Source organism: Pseudophryne corroboree, chromosome 4, assembly GCF_028390025.1.
Source record: "Pseudophryne corroboree isolate aPseCor3 chromosome 4, aPseCor3.hap2, whole genome shotgun sequence".
NCBI lineage: Eukaryota > Metazoa > Chordata > Amphibia > Anura > Myobatrachidae > Pseudophryne > Pseudophryne corroboree.
Genome location: NC_086447.1, coordinates 160,410,246 through 160,430,613, shown reverse-complemented (window position 1 = coordinate 160,430,613; position 20,368 = coordinate 160,410,246). Strand labels below are relative to the sequence as shown.

At 43.0% G+C, this 20,368-nt stretch overlaps 1 protein-coding gene across 2 annotated transcripts in view; it reads right to left on the bottom strand.

Moving 5' to 3' along the window:
• LOC134909087 (ephrin type-A receptor 3-like) overlaps nt 1-20,368 on the bottom strand; it is a 317,153-nt gene that overhangs the window by 81,339 nt on the left and 215,446 nt on the right. For both annotated transcript variants that reach the window (XM_063915519.1, XM_063915520.1), the window contains 3 exons: nt 18,292-18,359; nt 11,456-11,581; nt 9,506-9,691 (listed from right to left, as the gene is read on the bottom strand). In XM_063915519.1, coding sequence (XP_063771589.1) covers nt 9,506-9,691; nt 11,456-11,581; nt 18,292-18,359 — 380 coding nt within the window. The remainder of the gene's footprint in view (nt 1-9,505; nt 9,692-11,455; nt 11,582-18,291; nt 18,360-20,368) is intronic.

Below are 20,368 nucleotides of genomic sequence, written 5' to 3'. Positions count from 1 at the left end.
GGGCTGAGGAGAAGAGCTACAGCTTCTGCTGCCAGGTAAGGGGGCAGGACTTGCCCCCCTGCTGGGCCCCTCCATCAGGCCATGGCCCGGGTAAATAGTACCTGCTCCCCGCCTCTCTCGACACCACTGATTACAAAAAGGACTGGGATAGGGGGGTCAGAGACTGGGCAGATGTATGAAAAAAGTGGAGAAGTAAGACGGTGGAGAAGTTGCCCATGGCAACCAATCAGCTTTGAAGCAACATTTATCAAGTGCAGGTAGTAGCTGATTGGTTGCCATGGACAACTTCTCCATTGGCTCATTCTCCACTCATATCACTGCTTCATACATCTCCCCCACTTCAGAGGTGCACGGAGATCATGTGTGGCTGCGATTTCTCATGGATTCTAAAGGTGTGTACACACGGTGAGATCCTTGCTATGCCCGATTTTGACTATGCAATTTCCCTTGAACTCCCCCAGAGCCCAGATAGCACAGATAGTACAGATTTTGACTATCTCTACTTTCAATTTTGTCTATGTACGATTTTGTCTAAGTGCCAATTTTGACTATACTTTGTGCTAGATACTGTAGTACACCAGATAGTCAAGATTGACTTGCCTGCACAGTCTATCTAGCCTTGCGATACCGACGCCGCGGGAGGGCGCATCGTGATCTAATCGGGATCACAAGGAGGCTAACACCTTGAGATGTGCACTAACTTTCCTTAAGATTTTGACTATATAGTCAAAATTGAACGGAGAAATCTCACAGTGTGTACACATCTTAAGTGCTAAAATAAGCATTCTCCTTGTGCACTAGCATGTGCCGGACTGAGCAATTCCTGTGTCTGGGGGATGCTCAAGTGCGCTGGGGGATGTGATTTCTCCACCATTGATGCACCATCGGTCCCAACATCGACTCCTCGAGCAGTCGCTGGCTGGCGCAGACTTCCTTTTTATTTTCCTTAAAATATGGTCTATGTGGCTGTGGTGCTGGGAAGGAGATCACAGCCGTATGCTGAAACATGCCCAATATTTATTTATATGTAGCGTTTAATAACACTTCTCAATTAAATTTGGAATGCTCTGGATGTATTAAAGCATGAGTGCTCATCGTTACATCCTCTACATTCCCTTCGTAATGTTTAATGTGCCCACTGCTACCTGTCCTAGTAACTTTCTGTTTCACCTGGCCGAGAGCTGTCACATTACGCTGCAGAAAGTGCGGACGTGAGTGTACTTTCCTGTGCCCAACACCCTACAAGCCAGGCCCATCAGAGTAATCACTGCAAGCATGTTCTGACAGGCTGTAGAATTATATAATGACGCTGATGTGCGCATTGAGCTAGGAAAGGAGATGAAAACACAGCTTCAGTCTCTGCAAATACATATAGGCTGCAGCTGTATTCTAATTATAATATTATGGGCAGTTGTTGGGACATGGCACTTAGGGCGGGATTAACTAAAGGGAAAATGCGGTAAAACTCCCGTTTTACCACATTTTCATATGTACTAACCCCCGACCGCCGCGTTTTCGCCCCATAGGGTATCGCCATCTTTTTATGGCGATACCCCATAGAAGCCTATGGGACTCTTACCGCCGCCGCTGGATCCCGCCGCCGCGCCGCTCACGATGACCCCCCCTTCCCCCCGGCGTACGTGAGAGACTGCTGGTGCGGCCCCCCTCCTCCTCTCCCGCAGCACAGCCTTGTCTCCTTCCGGCTGGAGAGGGGAGGAGGAGGAGCCCCGTCACCTCCCGGGTCTGGGAGGTGACGGAGACCTCCGCTGACCCCCGCCGACCCCCACAGACATCATCGCAGGGGGCCTCCTATACCGCATTGCGATACTAATCGCATATGTTAGTACATATGCGATTAGTATCGCTGCGGTAGTTGGCAAGGGGCGGCGATGTCTTATAGTACATCTCACCCTTAGTGTGGGAACTATGGGCCTTATCAACCAAAGTGGGAAAGGACAGACCAGGTTTATACTGAGACTTTGCTAACACTGGTGGACAGAAAGAAAGAAAGAGTTACGGGTGCCAAGGTGTTAACCAGTGCCCCAACCCATAGCAAAATTTAGGTAAGGACCAGGTGATGCCACTCTCACCCACCGGGATACTCCCACTCTACTCGCTCACAAAGGTCTGTTCTCTTTTTTATAGTAGAGCAAAGGCCTCGCAAAGGGGGGACTTTCAACATTACCACGATCCCCAACCTAGAACTGCTGGTGTCTGTCATAGAGAGAAAGTATAATAGGACAAATGAGTCAATGAGCGTATAAGGCAGAGGTTCTCAAACTTGGTCCTCAGGACCCCACACAGTGCATGTTTTGCAGGTAACCCAGCAGGTGCACAGGTGTATTAATTACTCACTGACACATTTTAAAAGGTCCACAGGTGGAGCTAATTATTTCACTTGCGATTCTGTGAGGAGACCTGCAAAACATGCACTGTGTGGGCCCCCGAGGACCGAGTTTGAGAACCTCTGGTATAAGGCGTTGATTGGGGTGTGTAGTAGATATTAGGGAGGGAGACTGAATAACACAGTGATGGGAGTCCATAGAAAGGTGGGAGTGAAACTGCAGTGGGAACAGATGAGCAGGATGTTAGAGGAGGACATGTAACGAGGGACTTCATTGGATGCCACAGGTACATGGCATAATGTGGTATCATTATAACATTGGACATCAAAGTATGAGGACTCTACAATGATCACAATTTCTTCTGCAACACGAGAGGTTGACATCCAGCAGCCAAACATCTATAATACATATGATGCAATGTGGTAGCTAGAAAGCTGCATTAGTACAAAAGACATACAGTATTCTAGACACGCTAAACTGCATACAGTCCTATGGCCGTCCTCCACGTCCTGTGCCGGGGGAGCTCTTGCCTACTCCATATAATTTTCACTAATAAATTATATTATTACATTACACCCAAATTAGAATACATGCTCCCGAGTGTACGCGCCTCTGTACTACACAAGCCAATGATGGGAAGATCTACCACACCGCACATGAAGTACGTGACATGTTGAGGGGATTGAGTCCAGACTGTGATGTCTGTCATTGCTGGGATATTCATACAACAACCAAAACCTCGCAGTAAGCTATAGACCTGACATCACATCACACTGATTACTGAAGTGAACACACACCTAGAACGGTCAGGGAACACGATGACCATCACAATGTGTAGAGCATACAATAACCTGGACGATTGACACCTGGTCTAATGTGCCCCAGGTATATGGCATTCCACATAATAGAACTGTACAGAGTAAAACACCTCTCCACATTCTCCTTTCTGTAGCTACACAGCTCTACGCTCTTCTATCTCTGTCTCTATTACGGAGTGATAGGCAGCAGGTGTGTGCAGGCCTGGGTTTTACCAGAGCTCCATTTATAATGTCAGATGAGTCTGAGACTTACATGCCCAGATAAAGCGCTGTCAGACATGATAAATGACTCTTCACCGAGCACTACATTGGATATTTCACTGGTGCACGATGATTGGGGGGTCCGTAACCATCCAGCAAAGCTATGTTACCATTACCATTTAATTTGTAGTTACTTTATTTCTCATTGCTATATATATATATATATATATATATATATATATAATATATAATACAGCTATCCTAGTGGTTGTACAACATCTGTTATCTGTTATCTAGCAACAGTACATGCTTGCAGCCTGCATACACTAATGTATTACCCACTCGGCATAACCCGGCACTGTGTGAGTTATATCTGCATTCCTCTCTATTCTTATGCAGTGTAAGGCACTGAACAGGTTAACCAGGAGACTGATTTGAACTGAAAGATCTGAGCCATTTCATCTATATTAATAAAGTAGAAATGATTACTGAATATTTGGCTGTAGTCCCTATCTGGTGATTGTTCCCGTAATTTTATGTCTCTACTTAAAAGGAAACTAAAGATTTTTTTCACATTATTCCCCGTCCCTCACCTTGTGGAACGGTGATGGAGATTGTTCTATTAACCCCCCATTGGTCTTTATGCCCCATATATATTGCTTGGAACAGAACTCTGTTTTATTAATAATCAGACGTGGCAATGAGATGCACTGCTATACACTGCTATACAGAAACTACATCGGAAAGCTCAAATGGCGCAAGTTCCGGGAAATTGCTATTGTTGGTTTATGCCGCTATTTATATAACAAACGTACGCAGAGTACATTCAGTGGCTCAGGCCTAAGATAAGTCTCTTAAAACTACAACAGTTTAAATTGAATTACGGTGTTGGTTTTCCAGATATACAAATATATAATAGAGCGGCAATGTTTAGATACCTGTCTTTCCTGCATCTCCACAGTCAGGAGGTTTCAGCTCATATCAGAGATAATCCCTTGCTATGGACTACAAGTAAAATATGGCATATAGGGGTCTATTCATGAAGCAGTGAAAAGTGTGGAGGAGTAAGCCAGTGGAGAAGTTTCCCATGCCGGGCAGTGTCTGAGCCGGTTGAGTATACGGCTCAGACGCTGCCTGGCTCCCCCTGCCCCTGGCTGTGTGACTGTGTGCACTGCACAGCGTGAAATGGTGATAGAGGTTATGCAGCACAGCACAGCGCAAGCCTCACCTCCAGTCCGGAACGCCCACACGCTCCTCCTGCCGCCCATACTCACAGCCTGCCGGACCCGCCGCCTGCTGCCTGGACCCGCCGCCTGCCCGACCTGAGTTTTTTTAACTCTAGCCAATACTGGGTATCCTGGGATTCATTGACCGTATTTCAATCCTGAGTCCCGGGAATGAAAAAACAGCCTAGGATTGGTTTCCATAATTAAGTCTGTGGTTCGAGTATTCTCAGATAACCATTGGTAGAATACTGTAGATAACCTTTTCTCTGGTCCGCCAATACTCAAAAAGGCCATCTCCTTTTATTATCAGTGTTTTAGGGCTAATTTGGATCACCATCTTCCTCAAGTGGATTAGCACAGTGGTTGGTGAAGGTTCCTGCATATACAGTTAAAGATCTCCTTACAGCCCTCAACGTCTCGTGTAAAAGTCTTACATCATTTATGTACAGGGAAATGTTTTTAAATATAGAACATATTTCTCTCCTCATAGAAGTTTTTGAGGCGGTCTTCATGTTACAGATGTGGTGAGGAGTGGGCAGACTTGTACCACTGTTTTTGGTCTTGTCCACAGATTAGAAGGTTCTGGCTTCAGGTCAAAAGATTTGCTGAGACTTCCCCGATTAATTAAATTCCTTTCACCACAGAGTGGGCTATATTGGCCTCATTGCAGCAAATATAAGGGCCAGCAAGGGAGGTAGACACGAGATTTACAGTTCTGAGACACCCACAATTCAGTTAATTTTTTTTTTTATTCACCTCAAAAATAGCTATTCCAGGCAAAGCTGTACTTTCATTTGTCAGCAATACATTTACAATCTGACTATAGTAAGCCAATTCATTGTTCATTTAGGGTGAGCTATATTTAGAGATGTGCGGTGTGGGTCTTTAGAAATCCGAACCCATCTGAATGTTCAGTCCCAGTTAAGTTCTTCCGAGATCTGATCCGAACAGAGTGTCAGTTTGGATCTTCTCACGGTTTGGAATTCGGATTTTAAAACAAAAATTTTAGTTTTGGATTGCAAAAATTACATGTTTTTTTAGTTCTTTTTACCCATTTTCAAGAAATCCAAAACCCAAGATTTGGATTTTAAAATCCAAATTCAAAGTCAACATACTTGAGGGTGCTTTTTGAAAAACCAAAACACAACAATGAAGCCCTGGACATATGATATATTATGTACACATTTTGGAGTGTATTTTGGTAAGATTTGTGCTTACGGCTGGCTTTTTCCAAGTAACTAGAACCGCCCCATTCCCCCCCCCCCCCCCCCTTCCCCCTGCATTTGCCTATGGGTACTGTATTTCAATGCACTGTTGCGCCCCTGGTTAAACCTATCCTGGAATCGAGTTGCACTACTAGCAGTACTGTTCCATATAAACTGTGCGCTCTGCTATAAAACAGTCAAATCATACCTCCCATCTTTACCGATCACAGCAGCCTTCATTTGAGGTCTCTGACCTGCCGGTACGATCGGGACTGCATTGTACCTAAGGCCAGGCAGATGGGAAGTTTATGTAGTTCACTGCCGGTTGATGTAGCTGAACAGTAGTTATTGGGTGCTGCACCCACCAGTGGCAGTTAAAGGATGACATGAGGGGGAACAGTGGAAGATGAGGGGCAGTATAGTGTTTTTCAGAGCTACACATGCCTCCTCCATAACACAGACAAACGCCTCAATGATGTCTGCCTCAACCTGCTTAGCTCTAATTTTGGGAGGTATAGTCAAAGTAATCCAATGAGAACTCGTGTTTAAATGGCTACACTGAGAGTCTGCTGCTCAGCACAACATTTAATATCCATATATACAAACTTTATTTATTTATTTATTTATTATGTGGCCAGCACACACAGTGTAATGGTTAGCATTGCTGCCTCAGCACTGAGGTCATGGGTTCGATTCCATGTGTGGAGTTTGTATATTCTCCCCATACTTGTGTGGGTTTCCTCCAACAATATAAAACATTTACTGCCAGGTTATTGGCTCCCAACAAAATGAACCCTAGCGTAAATGTGTTTGCATGTACATGTGGTAGGGGATATAGATTGTACACTGGGGCAGGGACTGATGTGAATGGCCAGATATTCTCTGTAAAGCACTACGGAATATGTGTGCGCTATATAAATAACTGGCAATAAATAAATAGTAAATAAATTAATACATTTACTGGCAAAATGTGCAGAAACTCCAGGGGCAAATGCAGAATAATGGAGATATGGCTTAGCATACGAAAATTCTGCTCATCTCTGTTCCAGAGGTATCACTATGAAGAAGAGTCTAAATAAATGAGTTTTTTCAGCAGCCAAGATATGATGCCTTGTACTGTCATACAAGTACATCTTTTCCAAGGGGCCCACACTTAATCTTACTGTCTTTTCCCCACTGGGGCTAACGGTTAAACCTGTCCACTTTTTTCTTTCTTTATTCCAGTCTGTAACCCCAGTGTCAATTGAATATTGATTTTGCAGTACGCTTTCTAAGCACCTGGCTCCATGCCACAGCGATGAAGCAGGTGTGAGGTGCATATATATACGCTCAGTGCTGTAAATCCATGTAATCGGTTTAACAAAGCACCTCAGTTATAACTGCCATTGTCAGAAATATTTATCAAATCATAGCTGTCTTCCACAACAAGTGACACATACTGTAACACTGATGCACCAGAAAATGGATTTCTTAATTCTCTAGTATAAGAACCAGAAACAATATGGGCCTGCTGCTGAGTTTGAATGATGCCTGTTGGCGGAGAGTAACCTGTGCGTTCTACAACTGTGCACGCTCTGGAAACAGGCATGCGTAACTACGGGCAATCCAGGGCTATATGCCCTACAGGCGCAGCTCCACCTGTAACGGGGCATTCTCACATAGGCAATGTTCAGTCATGGCGTGTTGACGTATTTGCTATATAATAACACTTTATTTTTGTTCTTGGAAAGGCCCAATCACTGAGGGGCCAGGGGTGAGTGCTTTTCTTCTTTAGGCCCCTAATTCTAAGATAATCATGTTGACCTCATCTCCTCTCAAAGGTCGCGCCATTCCCAGCATTACACTACCCACCCTGCACACTTTATTAGGAAGTAGGCAGGATTTGGGAGGGTCACCTATTCTTCAGAGAGTCCAGGAAACTACCTGAAAGTTTGTGAGTCTCCCAGGTGTCAGGTGCCCAGGAGAGCGGTTAAATACAGTATGTATTGCGTTAAATGGAAGCATAAATACACCTGTATTCAGACAGGTAATTTCCACTAAGTATAGTCCTGTGCAAGTATGCCCTGATAATGATGTGGACTATAAAACTAAGCATATAGAAAGTGGATGGTTGAACCGCAGAACAATGTACAAGAGGCGCACTGTACTAGTTTTTTTAAATGCAAATTATTTTTATTGAATACCGACACAAAACACAATTGACACATCATAAATTTATCACATTAAGAAAATATTTTGAATCCAAGGGGGTAATTCCAAGTTGATCGCAGCAGGAAATTTTTTAGCAGTTGGGCAAAACCATGGGGGTAATTCCAAGTTGATCGCAGCAGGAAATTTTTTAGCAGTTGGGCAAAACCATGGGGGTAATTCCAAGTTGATCTCAGCAAGATTTTTGATAGCAACTGGGCAAAACCATGTGCACTGCAGGGGAGGCAGATATAACATGTGCAGAAAGAGTTAGATTTGGGTGGGTTATATTGTTTCTGTACAGGGTAAATACTGGCTGCTTTATTTTTACACTGCAAATTAGATTGCAGATTGAACACACCACACCCAAATCTAACTCTCTCTGCACATGTTATATCTGCCTCCCCTGCAGTGCACATGGTTTTGCCCAGTTGCTATCAAAAATCCTGCTGCGATCAACTTGGAATTACTCCCCATGTGCACTGCAGGGAGGGCAGATATAACATGTGCAGAGAGAGTTAGATTTGGGTGTGGTGTGTTCAATCTGCAATCTAAATTGCAGTGTAAAAATAAAGCAGCCGGTATTTACCCTGCACAGAAACAAAATAACCCACCCAAATCTAACTCTCTGCAAATGTTATATCTGCCCCCCCTGCAGTGCACATGGTTTTGCCCAACTGCTAACAATATTCCTGCTGCGATCAACTTGGAATTACCCCCCAAGTATGAAACATTATGGCAAACCCACAGAACTGCACTGTACTAGTTTGTTTACATTGTTATTAAAAGCACTTTGCTTCCTTTATTAACAAATTTTACCATGTGTTAATAGCTTTACATCACTTTGCCTAATGTTATTTAGAAGTTGATTTAAAAAGTTTATTATGAAAAAGCTCATTTTAAAACACAGTCACATGTAAGGGAACTGCTATTACAGCCTCCGGACTGTCACTCCAGTAGGGTTCTTCATTTGCCACCTGTGTTAGTGTACCTGTATTGAAGATGTCAGAAACAAAGCTTCCGGGGTAACTGCGCTGGAGGTAAGCAATCACTTATGGAAAGGATGTTTGCCCTTATGCAAGTAGACCACCATTTTCTGTACATTTGGAACAGCTCTGCACAGGCAGCACTCGGTTACAGTACAGCCCAGATACTCCCCTTCAGTCACAAGTGGAGACTGAGTTGTGTATGACATACATCGGCCCTACAAAGGGGCAACAGCTCTTAGTTAGAACAGCAAACATTTGCTTCTATGCTGGCTACATTTGTCAAAAAGAAAGAACTCCACCCCAAAGTATTGAAGTTATGGTCCCAGCCATTAGATCGTAATTCAGGAATTTAGAATGGGCAAACAGTGCCATAGCGGCACTTGGCGTAAGAGCATTGGTTTCCTTTATTGGGAGCCCTGGAAAACTTACATTTACTTGGGTTAGTTACTCATCAATACAGTTGACAATATTTTATATTTATTTTTTTCTGCTCTTTTTGTTCCACTGTAGAATGCGGAGTAAAGGAGAACTTACATTTGGTGACCACTCCCTCCAGTCGTATGATATTGGGATGGTCAAATTGTCCCATAATACTGGCTTCTCCTAGGAAGTCTCTCCTCTGCTTCTCAGCATACCCAACTTTTAGACTCTTGATAGCCACATAAATCTCCCTCTTGCTGGGGAGTTTCAGACGTCCACTGCACACCTCACCAAACTCCCCTGTGGGGGGAAAGGACAGCACATTACTAAGCAACACGTAGACGACCCATTCACTAGAAGACAAACACTTGAAGCCGACAGCGGTCTGTATGGGCACACACAGCAGCTACACATCCTTGACCTCTGATGCACAAACACAATACCTGCAATAGACTGGTTACACACAGCTCGTACTCTGAATACTAATCTGCTAAAATGCTGTATACATATAGGGCGCAGACTTTTGTACGCTAGAGTACACTGGATTTATTAGGGTAAGTTTCTTGCTTTTAGCTTTCCTGTGTAGAATTTAAAAACTGAATCATTAAAATGTTATTAAGGAGCTTTTAGAATCAAAGTCACGGAGTTGGGACTTGTTCTTTTCCCACTTCAATGAGAAGAAACATCTCTGCAGTGAATGGGTAATGGACGGAGCAGCAGTAATCAAGTCCATACTCTCTACAAAGGTACTTAAGCCCCTTCAATGGGAAGAAGAAACTAATGTGATTGGGGATGTTGCTGATCAAAAGCCCACTCTAAGGAGTGATGATTCTTCGGAGAAAGCTTCTGAATAGGAGGATCTATAATGGGAAAGGGGGTGAAGATCAAAAACTCTGAATGTCACAATACTAAGCCTGGAATTGAAGGAAGGATGGATAGATAAGATAGAGTGATAAGATAAATAGGTGATTGATAGATAGATAGATAGATAGATAGATAGATAGATAGATAGATAATCGCCCTCCCACGGCCCTGCAGTGCCGAAATTATTTTCAGTCTTTATCGAGGCATTTAATTTTCTATTTTACGGAAATATCCTAAGTACCAAAGTTACATTGCATGGGCAGCGTACCAAAGACAAATAGATAGAAAACTATGATTAAATAAACACACAAAGAAATAGACCCACAGATCATTAAATGTAAATAAATAAACAGATATAGATTATTAGATAGATAGACAGACAGACAGACAGACAGACCTCCACTGTATGCTATCTTGAGTGGAGTGTGGGCAGGTTGAACATACAGAAACTGCCCCTGTAAGCTATCCTACTTATATACACAGTAGATCTGTGTATACTGTTAAGTATAATGAAAACAAGAATGGAATGTCATAGCTCATGGCTTATTTTATTATTACTGTATATTGTATTATATTGACCTGCCTATCTCCAAATGAGGAAAATGTTGTGCCTAGGGGGTAAATAAACAGATATAGATTATTAGATCGATAGATAGATCGATAGATAGACAGACCTCCACTGTATGCTATCTTGAGTGGAGTGTGGGCAGGTTGAACATACAGAGACTTCCTCTGTAAGCCATCCTACTTATATACACAGTATATATGTGTATACTGTTAAGTACTGTATTATGAAAACAAGAATGGAATGTCATAGTTCATGGTTTGTTTTATTATTATATTGTATTATATTGACCTGCCAATCACCAAATGAGGAAAATGTTGTGCCTAGGGGGACCCTGACACATAAACCCACCCCTGCCAAATACAGATAGAAAGCGAGCGACAGACAGACAGACATTGCTGATAGCCAATACTTAAAATCAATCAGAAACTTTTCTATTTCTTTATGTGAAGTGTTAAGTGAAGAGATGGATGGACTACAAGTGAGGAACTCAGGCATACAGTAATGTTAATATCACACAGTGGAAATAAGTGATAAGATGGATGGACTACAAGTGAAGAACTGAGGCATACAGTAATGTTAATATCACACAGTGGCATTGCAGTGAGCGATTGCATAGGCTGCATTTCTCTTACCTGCTCCTATCACCCTCTCTATGCGGATATTGGAGACATCAATCTCTTTAGCAAAGTCCCGTACAGCCTGGTTGGGATCCTCGTATGTGTGCGGGTGGATATAGGTTCTACTCCCCGGCAGCTTCACTAGCAACACAAAAACATACAGGTTAAAGGAAACATCACCACTTTTTCCCCTGATACAGATGGCAGAGCACCAGGGCATAGCTTACATGCACACAGATACCTTCATTATAATTACACATTGCCTTGGTTACTGGTTAGTCATTCCTACTGGATCAGTGATATGCCCATGAAACCTGTCATCATTTGTCATTCTGGCAGCATGTGCTGTAAGTGACATTTTAAGTCAGTATCTTTTTTTAATATAATATACCCAAGAAAAAATATAATATACACAAGAAAAAAGTATTTATTTAGTAGAAACATATTGGGATTATATATACAGTATACAAAATGATCCCACCATCAATATAACAAGGCTCTCTGTACTATATTCGATATAAAGTACAGTAACCTACAAACAGCATATTATATCACTACTGTGTGTATATATAATAAATATATATATATATATATATATATACACGCCCACACACACACAACATTTGAAACACAGTGTCTTTAATACACAGAGTGTATACAATAATTTTATTACATACTGTGCTGGAATTATTATTATTATAATATGCATATAATAAAGGAACATAAAGTTATAGCAGGGGTAATATTTGTGGATGGGGGGGTCATGCTCGGTTGAATATAAATATATAACTAAGGACAATACACCACAGAAGACGTTTAGGAGGCGCGTTAGTCCAGGTTACATCGCCCCCTGAGCCTGACATACAGGAAAGCTCAGACAGCTGGAACATAAGGCAGCATCCCTGCTCTCCTCAAGTGTCAGCGACAGCCCTCTTTTATCCACACAGGGTGTTAATGCAAGCAGTCCAATTACTTATGTGACAAATGTGCGTCTCTCTCAGTTCCTTCTGCAGTCTGAACCCTGGTCTTATCTAATCGCATCCAAGAGCTTCAGGCTCCGTGAGGGACAGCAAGAACAAAGTTGCCTCATTTTCGCCTCCGAATGTTTTCATGTGTGGAAAGTGTGTACATCAGAGATCATGAAACAAACAGCAGCTCTTTGAGGCCAAAACCCATTCAGCCCTCATGACTTTTAACATACAACACACAGCACGGATCTAGGAATGGCGCTTGAAATGTTTTATCTGCCCCAAGCAATTTCCAAAAAAAGAGAAATTGATGTGTGGGTCCCCTCTGTAAAAGGAAAATGAGTAGCAGAAGTCTGCGCTTGTATTAATACACAAAAACCCTCTATAAAATGTTATTTTCCTCTGACCTCTGCTGGGAGTTTATAAACAGCTGTACGGTGTCTGGCAAACGTGGTGTGAAAATAATGGGAAAACTCAAACTGAAAACAGATTTAATTTAGTATTATTTTTGGCCAAACAACCATTGAAAAATAGAATTCATAATATTATTGGTATTGAACGATCAAGAATGACTTCACAAGAGACAAAAATGAGAAATGATAACACAACAAATATAATAGTCACAAGTTTCCACCAATATATTAATTTGAAATACTAATTAAATGTCATATATGTGTATTCGTGTGTGTATACTGTATGTGTGTCTGTGGGTGTATGTATGTATGTATGTATGTATGTATGTATGTATGTATGTATATATATTATTATATACACACACACACACACACACACACACACACACACACACAAAGAGCTTTCTCATGCACCCCTATGTGGACTCTATTATCCTGAACCTGTCTCAGCTGTTCCCTAGCAATCTATTAGCCAGTGTAAGGTGACTAGTGTACCTTTAAAAGCCATAAAGTGTGTGGCAGGTGCACATTAAATCTAGCAGGCAAATGATGTGTGTAACAGTAGTCAGGTTTTAAAACTCTGTGATAGTGTAGGACCTGCATGAAGGTGGGGTACCTTGGCAATCGGTTTGCAGGCTTCTGTGCATTGGCCAATCCACTAACTAAACCCCCATCATTTATTGATTGAAGTGTTGAGGATAAGTGAGCTTACTTGGGTGAGTGCTGGGTTCTCTGTTTGTATATAAATAAATATATATAAGCAGTGCATTACTGTCTCTTTATTTGGAGTGCCGCCGTGAGTGGATTTTGTGATTTGTTACCTGAGGGCAACAAGATTGGAGGGCACCCAGCACTTTACATGGGAACTAAGCGATTGAGTGCCGGTATCTCATTTATTTATATATATATATATATATATATATATATATATAGACGCAGCCACTTGAAGCAAGCTTCAAGTGGCTGCGTCTGTGTGATTTATTCTCCTGAGTGCCGCCGAACATCTACATGTGTCTGGCAGCTTTGCTGCATTTATCGGAAGGCAACAGGAACAGTAAAGTTTCTATTAGTGAGTGCCGGATCCCATAGGAACTATATATATATATATATATATATATATATATATTTGTGTGCGTATATACATGTGTATGTGTGTATACACAGTATGTGTGTGTATACTGTATGTGTGTGTAGAATATAAGTAATTGCAAGCAGAGCCCTCTCTCCTTTTGTGGTCTTTACATAATTACGTGGATGTATTTGTGTGTGTGTATGTTTATATGTGTGTGTGTGTGTGTGTGTATGTATGTATGTATGTATGTATGTCTGTGTGTATGTCTGTGTGTGCGTTTAGAATATAAGCTCTTGCAAGTAGAGCCCTCTCTACCTCACTTGCCTCACCCCACCGCACATCACTAGTCTTTACATACTATGGGCTTAATTTAGCTTCCAACGCTACTGTGCAAAAATCGGTATGAAGCAATTTCTACATATCAGCGCATGAGCGTCCGCACGTACACGCATGCATGAGGTCTTCAACTGCATTCTCTTCAGAATTGTACAGACCGTTGGAGGGGCGGGCCATGGTGGCTGCGTGACGTCACACGCAGCCAATGCGACCCAAAAGCTGTCCGACTGCCTACACAGCGTAGGCAGGAGGCTACCTTAATCATGCGAGCTACAGCGATGCGCTCGCATGTTAGTGAAGGGGGCAGGACCCGGCATGCAAAGTGGCCTTGCCCTGTGCTGGGCGGCCCCCCACATATTAAAGAATAGAGTTGTTGTCACCTATACCAGGCTGGGGGGCCTGCCATTGTCACCTACACCAGGCTGGGGGGCCTGCCATTGTCACCTACACCAGGCTGGGGAGCCTGCCATTGTCACCTAAACCAGACTTGAGGGCCTGCCATTGTCACCTAAACCAGGCTGGAGGGATTGACATTGTCACCTATACCAGGCTGGATGGCTTGTCATTGCCACCTATACAAGGCTGGGGGGCCTGCCATTGTCACCTACACCAGGCTGGGGAGCCTGCCATTGTCACCTAAACCAGACTTGAGGGCCTGCCATTGTCACCTAAACCAGGCTGGAGGGATTGACATTGTCACCTATACCAGGCTGGATGGCTTGTCATTGCCACCTATACAAGGCTGGAGGGCTTGCCATTGTCACCTATACCAGGCTGGAGGGATTGCCATTGTCACCTATACCAGGCTGGGGAGCCTGCTATTGCCACCTATACCTTTCCGTATATATTGTGTTACTATAACAAGTGGACCTCTTCTGACTCTTGCAATGCTTTCTCCAGCCTTCTGACATGCTCACTGCGTGCTCCTGGCTTGTCCTGTTACTACCAGAGCAGACAACAAAACCTCATAACAAAACACCGTCATACGTAATAACCCCTTATTATTAATTATGCTGAAGTTATCACCCATACTCCTACCAGAGGAGAAATTCCTAATGGATATTGCTTTTCTTCTATGCTGCTTCCATTTCAGTCCCCCTTACGTCGCCCCAGTCCAACACAAAGCAACGCTCATTTCACCATTACTTTGTGAGGACTTCAGGAGCCTGTAATGGGGGTCTTATTGGACTATACTTATGAACTGTATTATTTTTTATCCATTTAGGTAATGGGTTATGGAAATGTTTCTCTGAGTTGGATGCAGGTGAAGGCAAAGACTGTCACAATGACATATTCACTAAGTAGTCACTTCAGAAGCAATGCATGTGGGCTCACAGCCATCACCCTCCCCCTGTTCTCAGCTGGTCTCTATAACATGTGCTTGTCAGTGCACCCAGCAAGCTGGTAGTAGTCTTACTCTACCTACAAACTAGGTGCATTTGTAATACTGAAGATTGCTTTTATTTTTTAAACCGTGGTAGAGTAATTGTAGAATATGGTTACTATGGGTTACGGCATGTTAGTGTTATTAAATACTCATCAGTGCATGGCCTGCGTTATCATTAGGCTACCTAAACGCCATCTGTAGGCAATGTGGATATTGTGTGTATGCAGCGCTACATGCATTTATGCAATGACATCACCCCTACCCATAAGGCTAGCCAACATCAGTGCGCGTTTTCGCTAGCCCTATCCTGGTATATGAGATCAACCTGAAATCACATGGAATCCCACTAAACAGAGCCCACAATTCTGACAACACGCCCATGGCACGCTTTCAGTGAATTTAGTCTACGAGTGCGAGATTCAGGTATGCCTGACTGAGATGCGCCTAACTCGTAATCTCTTGTAGCTAGGTGCGCTCAGCTACTGCACAGGTGCTGCTGCTAAAGTTCCATCCACAAAACAGAGCTGCATGCTGACTCACACATCATGAGATTGTCCCACACTTTGCACTGGCCACCTTTTAGATATAAGTTAACCCCATTGCCTTTTCTCATTGGCTGACAATGGGTACGGAGGGTATATTTAATCATTGAATGCACCCTGCTCACCTTAAGTTAAGCATGACATAGAGAATGTGCAGCAGTGACACACTCATCCTCTCACTTGCTCCCCATAGATAAGAAGTCAGTTCTCAGCGGTAACTACCCTTTTTACCACCCTTAGTTCAGTGTCAAAGTCAAAATGGTCTTGTGCAGACATGCCCAACTTCATGGACAAATTCAAAAGTATCAAAACTAACAGTGATCTACCGCATTCCACCATCATTTCCATTATTTTTTAATTCTAGAGTGTGTTCGGCTGAGCATTCGGTAAAAAATTAAATAAATGGTTTGTTGCTAATAAGACCTATTAAGCTTTAACATAACATGCCCCCAGTTAATACACAACATGCCCCCAGTTAACACATACAGTAGTGCCCCTGTTTCCAATATGCCACCCAGCACCGCTGTTCCCATAATGTCACCCAGTGCCCCAGTTCACATGATGCCACCCGGTGCCCCTGTTCACACGATGCCACACAGTGCCCCTGTTCACACGATGCCACACAGTGCCCCTGTTCACACGATGCCACACAGTGCCCCTGTTCACACAATGCCACACAGTGCCCCTGTTCACACGATGCCACACAGTGCCCCTGTTCACACGATGCCACACAGTGCCCCTATTCCCGTTATGCCACACAGTGCCCTGTTGGTATAAAACTCTAGTGCATAGTACAAGTAGACTTGCTATAACAGCGGTCAATAAATAACAATACACCAGTACAAATCATAAACAGATCCTATGGTAAACTAATGCTTACTATAGTAAATAACAGGAAGATAACTTTTGTTTGTGACAGTGTATCAGGACAAAGCTCTACGGGAATGTACTGTCCAATAAGCAATATATACATATAGCGATGTGAAGCCAATTGATTGGCAAAGGATCTGTGTTTCAGCCTAGCTGTATGCATTGTTTCTTACCCTTTACATGAACCTCTTAGCTGCGAGCCACCCTGTTCTAGTATGGGAAGTGTAAGGGGAGGGGGTATCGTGCTTGCGAGTGGTGGCAGGTTATATATGAGGTTAGCAGGTGACAGCGCAGCAAGATAGGATAAGAAAAATAGATCCCCAGGGCGGTCCATTAACTCACAACAAGATGAAGAACAAAACTTGCACACAGTCTAGGTGAAATAATATTTCAAGAAGAAACTACAGCACTCCTGGCTCTTTGACCTTGTATTTTAATGTCATTCAACAATTACTGTACAACATCAGGGAGATACAATTGATACAGCAATATTTTGTATCCAAATAACTGAAATATGAATGTATAACTGATTTTTTCAACAACAAGCAATGTTTTAATTGCACATATAATCATAACAAAGTACAATGTACAGAAATATACATTCATGTTTCCTGCATCCAGGTGTTCTATAAATACACGTCTTGATTACCCACAGAAACAAATGATAAATGTACGTACAAATCCATAGTATCAATGGTCACATTTAGAAATGTGTAGTATTCAATTGTAGAAACGAAACATGTACAGAAATATATATACACAGCAAAGTAGAGTGGAAGACTTTCCAAAAGGCTGGTGATACACATTTGTTAAAAGTAAAAACAGAACACATGGTCATACAACAGGGGTATGTTAAAATCACACCTGTAAACTAGAATACAGTATCTACAACTTAAGATATCGGATTAGAAAAGTACAAGATATTATACACAGTTTGTTGAACTTTTTATTTTTGAATTTTCTAAAGTCTACGGCGCCAACTGTATATTTTTTTGTATTCGCTACTTCTCACAGTTCACATGTAAAACTGTCAACACTGAGACACATAGTATAAAGTCCAAAACATGAAAGGCTTTGAGCTAATGTGTCACGTAACCTAAAATACTGTCCCAACGTTACATCTCTACAGCACAATAGAGAGCACTGGCCAAGAGTCCTTACAGGTCTTCAAAGCAAGACCCCTTTGTAGACAGAAAACCTCCACCCAGAGGGCACAGTATGTCTACAGTGACCAAGTGGAGTCAGTGAACACCCAAGCCTTACCTCTTCCATGCTGAAAGTGCATCTTGTCTTCATCCGGGTCTTGCTTTGCTTTGATATAGCCACAGTGTCTGCAAAGAAAACACAAAAATACTGTGGCTTGCTTGTTTTTTTGGTCAACTTAGATTTGTATGGGATTCTATATGCGCACAAAAGTGAAAATGGATGTACGCCTTCATATGTTTTATTGACTTGAGAACACCCTCTTGTAACTTTAAACTACATAAAGGACTTCCTAATTTCTTCTGAGCTTTTCAGCCATGTGTTTATATAACTAGCACGTAACCCAAAGATGTTTTTTTAAACAGTTGTACCCAAGGGAAAACAGTTTCAACGCTGACTGCTAAAATGAACTAATGGCTAAAGTCACAGGTGGAACCTAGAACAACAAAAACCAAATCACGATCCAACCGGAATTATTGCGATCGCCCCGTGGGTGCATCCGCAGAGGCCGTCCTGCGCATGCGCCTGCACTTTCTGCGGGGGGGGGGGGGGGGCGAAGAAAATGCGATCGCCTCTGCTTGTCAATCAGGCAGAGGCAGTCGCGGGGTGGGTGGGGGGTGGCAACGCTCAGTTTCCAGAGCAGAGATGAAGCATTGCGGGGGTAGAGCAGCGCGAACCGGGGCGCGGCGGGGGCATAATCACAATGGCTGTGTGATGTCACACACACCCGCTACGATCAGGAACATGGCAGTGGGCCTCCTGTGGGCGCAGCTAAGCTGCGCCGGCAGGAGGCATCCCTAATTCCTGCGATGAAGCAGAAATTGCGATGCAATCGCAATTTCTGCTTCATGAAGGGGGAGAGGAGGCGGTCAGCATGCTGGGCGGCCTTGCCCTGCGATGTGCGGCCCCCAGCATGCGAGCCAAAGGATTGCAAATTCTGCTAATTAGATGAGAATGAGAGATATCAGTATAACAGAACCCATACTAGAGTGCTAAGCCCTATATAAGAATATATATGTCTGCTTCTAAATATTCATGGAACTATTGGGTGACTCCGTCCTAATACAGTTATCTGTCGGCATATCTATAATGGGTGTTGGGTGTGCGGTCCAGGGGGGCCCACACCGCACATCCTGCACCCATAATTATACTTACCTCTCCAGAGCAGCACATTGGCCGGAGCTGCAGAACAGCAGATGTCACTGGGAAAATGGCGCTATGGCCATTTTCCCATTGATTTGGGAATGCACAATAGAAAGGTTTCCAGGAACACAGCAATAGCGCCATGTTCCCGGAGACCTGCGCATGCGTGGTAGACTCAATGCCAGAGTCTACTGCGCTGCCTGAGAGGAGGGGGTGTAAGGATCCTGCACAAGGACCCACCACTCTCTTAAACCGCCTCTGATTAACCCTAATATACATTATACTGTATGTTATACACTCTCTCTACAATGAATCTGAATCTCATGAACAGTGTTCACATCATTCCGATGTTTACTCACTCCCAGATTGCGTAGTTTATCCCTTTCCCAGCAGCATAAATATAAATACATTAACGTTCCAGAATTATGAGTCACCCTTTATTATGGTTTAATACGCTAGGTCTGGATTTTAGTAAGAACCAGCAATAACACATTAATGGGTAACATATCTCCAAACCTTCTCATTGTCTCCCAGTTGCTCCATTAAACCCAGTATAGTGTTAAAACACAAAGTGACTTTAAAGTACACAGACTGTGTTCTAATAGCTGGGCCTCTCCTGAAAGTGTGTCCTTATTGTCCCCAGATACCACTAACCGCTGTGACATACGCAATAATACATGACCTACAATTTTACACCACCAGATCGTATTACTCCTAAATGGATGTTCCATAGCTGATAAGGTGAATGCAATAAAATAGACCTGTTTCCCCATGGGAATAGTGTTAACATGCTGGATTTACACAGCGGTAAATCTTTGTAATGCCCCACTGTGTGTTATGCTAATAGCTGCAGAAAGCTGCTGCTTCGGCATGTCGCTGTGGCTAATTGTTCCTGAAATATATATCCCCACATTCTGCGGCCTATTTGTGGGGGATGCTGACCACGTTCTGAATAATTCATTCAGCACCAATATCACCGTCCACTGATATATTA